Source organism: Cynoglossus semilaevis, chromosome 3 (assembly GCF_000523025.1).
Source record: "Cynoglossus semilaevis isolate Cse_v1.0 chromosome 3, Cse_v1.0, whole genome shotgun sequence".
Lineage (NCBI taxonomy): Eukaryota > Metazoa > Chordata > Actinopteri > Pleuronectiformes > Cynoglossidae > Cynoglossus > Cynoglossus semilaevis.
In genome coordinates this window covers 11,299,309-11,306,437 of record NC_024309.1, presented here as the reverse complement: position 1 = coordinate 11,306,437, position 7,129 = coordinate 11,299,309, and the positions used below count along the sequence as shown (strand labels likewise).

Genomic DNA, 7,129 nt, shown 5'->3' with positions numbered 1-7,129 from the left:
TGTGTGTGTGTGTGTGTTTACAGTATGTGTGTAACTGATGCTGTTTTTTGTTTGTGTTTTTTTTCACTTAACACTTGATTTGACTTCACTTTAATAAAGTTCATTTAAATTATTTTAACACTGAATAATAAATCATTTAGTTTTTAATTCACAATTATTTGATGTGAAGTTTTACAGTTTTTATAACAAAAATCCATCCATCATCAAACTAAGGTTTTTATTCACTAACGATAAAGTCTTAAATTCTCTTTTTTTATTTTATAAAAATCCAATTTGACTTCATCAGCGTCTTTACTCTGACTTCTGTTTTGACAACGCAGGTCATTCAAACTCATTAAAAGGTCTCTTGAGTTCAACTGGGGAAAAAAAATCAATAACATTTCATATGTAATTTACCGCCAAAAATGTCACATTAATTTTATAAATAAATGAATAAAACACACACACATAAAACACTGGTATAATCACCGAAATAATTAAAACGTTTTTATCTCAAATTGAAAGAAAAGATGTGTGTGTGTGTGTGTGTGTGTTTGTTAATAGTGTCTCAGTGGGATCTCATGTCCACAGGGTCTGGAGTGAAGCGGCTAATTAAAAGCTCTTGTTTTCCCTCAGAGACACATTAGCCTCCATTTATAAACACACACACACAGAGCGTAAGTATGTGTGTGTGTGTTTTATGAACCAATCACAAACAGAGTTTGATGTGACACAGTTGGTCACTAATGCAAACGCTAAACTACGCCTCATGTCACCTGCGTGAAGGTAACCACAAGCATCACCGCATGACTGTGACTGCAGGCTGGCGTGTGTGTGTGTGCACGTGTGTGTGTGTGCACGTGTGTGTGTGTGTGTGCAGGGGCAGAAGGTTTCCCACAGAAAACACTAGCAGAGGAGGAAGAGAACCCTTCTCCGTCACATACAAAACACTCTTTGTGGGCCAGTGTGTCATTCTGTGTGCGTGCGTGTGTGTGTGACATCACCGACTACATCATCAGCTGTCAGCATTTTAAAAAGGCAGACACCACAGAAGAAGAAGGAGGAGAGGACGGCGACAACTATTTTAATAAACTGAGTCGATTCTTTTAAATACTGACACTGAGTCACTGCTCAGGTGACCATCCATCACTGACTTTAAAACAAAACGCCCGTCACAAGATGGATGACATCACAGGATGGATGACATCACAGACAGTAAGAGGAACTCCTCCTCCACCTTATCAGCGGCGTATCTTCTCTTCATGCTGACTGATCAGTTCATCAGTCAACTAAAGAGATGCTGCGTCACATGACTTCATCTGCCCGTTTACAGGGAGATTAACACTGAGAACCGACATGTCCATCTTAAAGTGTCAGTCCAAGAGAGAGAGAGAGAGAGAGAGAGATGGAGACGGTCAGAGAGAGAGAGACAGAGAGATCTGCTCCTGTCGCCGAAGGCTCAGCTCGGCCTCAGTGTTGAATTTCGTAATGGAATGCTAACTGCTCATTCGGATCTCTCCTCCTCCTCCTCCTCCTGACAACAGCAGCAGCAGGAGCAGAGGACCACAGATGACAGCAACAAGTTCCTCATTTCCTTGAAAACTTTTTTAAAACTTAGAAAATGTAAACAGAGCTGAGATGATGGAATGAACAACTAAAGGGGAAGGACTAACACGATGCTAATGAGAAAAAATGAACTAATGTAGCTAAAAAAAAAACCCATGTACCTGTCCACACACAAGCCATGAAACATGACACCACTGCTACAAAAAAAAAATCTGATTCACTGCACATGATCTGGAGCGTTATTAAGAAAGAAGTTTGATTTGACGTTTGTTATTACACACAACAAAATGAGTCCTCTGCAGTTAGCCATCCATAAAACAGGAGCAGTGGGCTGTACTTGACTGTGCTCGGGGAGCGGGGGAGTTTTTCTGGTACTTGTTCAACACACCACAGCCCCGCTGCTCACGGGATCCTCCAATCACAAGCCAGTTTCTGTAAGCACTAGGCCAGAGGCCGTCTGAATGGCCAAAAGGATGACATAGAGTCACAACTGCAGATAAAAAAAAAATTAAAAAAAAAAACGCTTTTATATCTTGATAACAACAAGAAAACTACAGCGGGGGTCTTAGTCGCATCTGTTAATGCAAATTAATACTAATAAAGAACAACAAACTAACAAATCAAGAGGATTAAAAACAGAAGAAGAAGAAAAACTAATTCACTCAAGCAAACAGACAGCTTCACCCTCTAAATGCCTCATCAGTTTAAAACCAAAAGCTACCGATTCAACAACATGGCAGCACAACATGGCCGCCTCCATGAGACGAGGCCCTTTAATCACGAAGAGAAGATGAGTTTCCTGACGCCGGGGTAAACATCTCTCACGCAGCTACAGCCTTCGGCCCATCAACTCAAGGGTTCTCCCCTGACTCCCTATTGTGCCTTCACTTATCATAATAAAACAAATAGCTGCACCCCTCCCTGAGTGCTCACATTCAGGACACTGCACCTCTTCTCACCTTGTCTTCAGCCATGATCAAAAAAAAAATGAAGGGCTGTGTGAAGGACAAACCCACGGTTGGAAGACAAAAGTGCGTGGTGTTGATGTGTTGTCACAGATGACCAGGAAGATGAGATAAAAATAAACACGTTCACTTGACACTTCATACTGAAGCCAGTCAGAGATGTTTAAATACCTGTGCATTGGAAATATGAAAAAAAAGTAAAGTGTTTTCGTGTTTTGCTTTCTGTGCTACTAGGGCTGTAAAACAGAATCTATTTTTATAGAATTTCATAGAAACTCATAGAGAAGTTTTAAAAAAAACAGAGTCGAACTAACTTTTTTTCGCAGTTCCTCATCAGTAGAGAGGAGGTAGAGAGACATAGAGCTAACATGGAGAGAGATGGGAGGAGAGAAATAGAGAGAGAGAGAGCATCCATGATCTCACCAGCTGAGCCCGGAGTCTGAGCAGCTGCAGCCCGGCACTGACGCTCACTTTTCGAGGAGTCTAGATTCCTCCAGCCCTGCTCCTGCTCCTCCTCTAGCTTCACCTCCAGCCCTGGCTGCGGCTCCTGCTCTCTGCTCCGCTTCTGTCCGTCAATCATTGACGGAGCTCAGTGATAAAAAAAAAAATCCGACAACAGCAGCAACTGCGCCCCGTCCACACAGTAAAAACCTCATTACTGACTACGAAGCTGTGCGAAAAACAAGAACAGGAGCATCTTCACCTCCTCTTCCTTCTCCTCCTCCTCCTCCTCCCTCGGCTACCAACACGGAACACACACGCGCATGGAGTGAGGGGGCTAACGGCTAAGGCTAACCGCTGAGGCGAAGAAGAAGAAAAAAAAGTTCGTTGAAGTCGACGCGCAGTCGTCGGGGAAAGTTTTTAAAGTGGCAGAAAACTGAGAGTTTAGCTTAAAATCGGACGTTAACGCGTCGAAATGATGATGTCGAAAGAGAAAAGAGGAGGAGGTGAGGAGGGTGAGGTGTGGAGGGAGCAGGAGTAGAAGGAGGGGGGGGGAGGATGCAACAGGCGTCACGTCGATGCTGCTGTTGCTGAGGCCACGAAAAAGTCCCTGAAAAGAACCGAAAAGTCGTCAGACAGCGATGGAAACTCACCGATGTCGAAGATGTGACCGAGCCGTGTCGTAGTGACAACAAGTCGGCGCCGAAAGTCAGCGAACGGCGGCGAGTTTGCTCGTTAAAGTTCGCCTGGGCAAGGTCACAGTTGAGTCAAGCTAACTACAGTGAAGAAAGACGTACACCGGAAACTGTGCCAGTGACGTTTCAAAATAAAACCCGACTCTGCGCCGTCCGCTTTTTAATGGTGGTGTTAGTTTCCCCAACGATAAACGTGTTTTCTCGATTATTAGCAAGTCGTCTGTATTCACGGATGACACGACTAAACGACGGTTCAAAACCAATAAATGACCAATGTTTAATCAGGGAATCTTAATTCAAATTTTGCGAATTACATTTCAGTTTTTGTTCCTCACCAGCTGTTAGAGAATTAGAGAGTTGGATTGAAAGTAGTCGTATGTTTCAGCCTAGAGCTAAAAACTACATGATTGATGGAGATGTGAATAAAACAGGAAGTGCAAAGATTGAATGTGTCACCTTCTGATGACATAGCAAAAGTAACAAGCAGCACCACATAAGCTGTGCTTTGGAATGTAGGCAGTCAAAGAAAAATCACAACAACAGCATCTATACGTTATGTAGACACTAAAATACACGTCGACTTTACTGCCAGAAAATGTCAGTCACTTCGCAGGAACCTGCTTTACCGTTCTCATGACATCAACATGTCTCCAAAGCCTCAAAATGCCCTCTAGCCAATGACATGGATTTTTCACAAACTCACAAAAACCAAAGTGCATAAGAGAAATGGAGTTTGGACTTTGAGACACAACTTTTGACTAAAATGAGACACAGCAACAGTGTCATCCAATAACAAGCCGGCCTGACAAAGTCACAGAGAAAATGGCAACGGTTTCTGAACATTAACAACAATCTATCTATTAAAAACTGCCTTCAAGAACCTTCAAAAACCTTCAAGAAATAACTTCTATTGTTTGATTTTTGTCTTAAAATATAAATAAAATCGTCTTGAAATAAATAAATCCTGTAGATAAGAGTTTTCAGAAAATACATTTAACTCTTATCATCGTCTCTGGATCCAAGCCTCCATTTTCACCAGTGCCCACTCCCATCAACACAGCCTTATAGAGACACGTACCAACAACTGCAGCTCCACTTCTGCACGATCAGCATCAACAGGTGATTTAACTTTGGAGAAACACGCCGGAAGTCGGTCTGCTGTGCGCCGCCAGCTTGCCCCTGCTGTCTGCAGTTTTACACATGGCCACTCACAGCGAGGCTCTGGCCAAAGTGCAGCCCAGATATGGATGCTCGACTCCGGCGCAGTAGACTTTGAACCCCCGCTGCCGCCGGAGCGACACCACCCGAGCGGCGGCCCGCCAGAGAAAACACGTAGATAGTCGCGCAGAGAAGTTGGTCTAACTCACCCAGAGCGATGAAAAAGTGAGAGAATTAAGCAGAGAAACAGTGAAGTCAATGAGGAAGAAGCTGCGACTGAAATTCCAGCGCTGGGATGAAGAAGCATCAAAAGTAGGAAGAGGAGAGAGAGAGAGAGAGAGAGAAAAGTCACCCCCCGCAAACACACGAAAACGAAGCGGAACACGGACACAAACGGAGCGGGTGAGGGAAGCGGGGGGTGAGGGACAGAGATGAAGCTGAAAACACTTACGCTGGACTTTGTTGGGGTTGAGCTGTTTGCGTCGAGACATCGTGGCAACGAGCAGGAGGATGGTGATGATGATGATGAAGGTGGTGGCGAAGGAGAACGCCTGTTGAGCTGCTGCTGGTGGTGATGGTCACAGAGGGGGGGATGATGAAGGAGAAAAGGGGGGAGGATTGGAGAAAAGGGAGACAGGAGGAGAGAGAAATAGACAGAGAGACAGAGAGAGTCTGTAAACTCGCTCCGAAGAGGAGAGGAATCAAAATGGCGTTTCCGAAGGGATGTGCAAACTTGGACAAACTTTACTCCGGCTTCTCCTCCTCCTCTTCCCTCCACCCCTCCCTCCCTCCACCTCTTCCCCTCCTCCTTCCTCCTCCTCCTCCTCCTCTACTGTCTCTCTCTCTCTCCACCTCACTTCGAACCTGGAGGAAGAAAAAGTGTCGATGATGTTTGTTGTAGTTTGATTTTCCTTTTTTTAATTTTAATTTCATCTAACGCTCTCTCTCTCTTTTCGTCTCTCTCTCCCTGCCTTTCTCGCTCTCTCTCCCTCTCTCTCCCCCTCTCTCTCTAAACCTGATAAGTAAAGCTCATCACGTGTCTCATGTCTCCACGGGGACGTGGCCAACAAGCATCTCTCTCTCCCTCACGCACAACCCTAACACACACACACACACACACATCGCTGTAGACGCGCAGGCGCGTGTCTTCAGTAAAACAGTGATGGAGTTAAAAAGCACCACCACCGATCACCGATTAATCGCCATTGTTCGTTTTTAATCTCCTCAAACCAAACTTCCCTCAGTTTCACGCACGCATTTTTCACGCAGTGAAATTACACACGCACACAGACACGGGTGTAAACGCGACTTTAAAGGCAGGAAATGAACTCGTTGTGACTTTTGAAGAGTGTGTTCAGTTTTTGTTGATTTTTTTTGTTGTGTTTGTTTGGAAATAAAGCGTTTGTTTTTCAGCCGAGTGGAGTTGAAAACTGTCGTAAACCATTAAACACACTTTGACTCTCCGACTGTGAGACAAACGCACGCACGGGCAGGAGTGCATGCACGCTGCAGCCGCCGCAAAAGATCGCGAGAACTCGGGAGCAGATAAACTTCATCTCGCGTTGTTTGAAGAGACGATGGTGACAGGAGCAGCGCGGAGGAGGGGGAGGAGGAGGAGGCTGTTTCTATAGAGAGGTGTTAGTGGAGTCATGAAGTCGCTTTGATGTTAGAGGCAATAAACACACACACAAAACCTGTTCTGCGCATGACTGTTGCATTCGAACCTGTGTCGTTTTTATCAAGTTATGATTGAATCTAAAGTTTTTTTTTAAATTAAAAAAAAAAGTAATTAAACTACTCAATGAAGATTAATTCTGAACGTAGATCGACCTGTTGCCACCTTAAGACGTTTAAGCCACACCTAAAACCGAAGCGAAATGTCCACCTTAAAACTTAAAATAAAGTGATCTAATCTCGTTTCACAGCCGGCGACACGGTCGTGCTGTTCCCCATATAAACAAGTGATGTATCTCATCTTTAGTTCCTTCCAAAAACTAAATATAAAGTGATGCAAATGCTGCTCAGATGTGAGACGTGTACGTCCACTTTGAAACCAAGCAAGTCCACCTTAAAACTGCAGCCTGAGACGTCGACAGATGGAAAACAACGAAGAAAACACTAATAAAAAATACAGGACAAAACACGGTGCAGTCGTGTTATGTGTGTGCAGCAGAGGTAAGGATGTGTGTGTGTGTGAGTGTGTGTGTCCTCTGCACTCAGACTAAACTCAGCGACTGAAGCTGAGCCTAATTTTAAACTTTCTGTCGTTGTTAAATTTAGTTCTAGACACTTTCTTCTGCGGCTCCTGAATCTGCTGCTGCCACA

The 7,129-nt window shown here is 44.3% G+C and overlaps 1 protein-coding gene across 9 annotated transcripts in view; it reads right to left on the bottom strand.

Moving 5' to 3' along the window:
• The window catches only part of rreb1a (ras responsive element binding protein 1a), a 44,525-nt gene extending 37,884 nt beyond the window's left edge, over window positions 1-6,641 (bottom strand). For 2 of the 9 annotated variants that reach the window (XM_017031588.2, XM_017031589.2), the window contains exon 1: window positions 2,934-4,636. In XM_017031588.2, the coding sequence (XP_016887077.1) occupies window positions 2,934-3,090 (157 nt within the window). In that variant the 5' untranslated portion in view covers window positions 3,091-4,636. Of the gene's footprint in view, window positions 1-2,933; window positions 4,637-4,724; window positions 5,123-5,255 lie in introns of those variants that run through there. The other 7 variants (XM_025054584.1, XM_008308030.3, XM_025054585.1 and 4 more) reach the window with 7 other exon arrangements.
• Window positions 6,642-7,129: the final 488 nt, after the last annotated feature.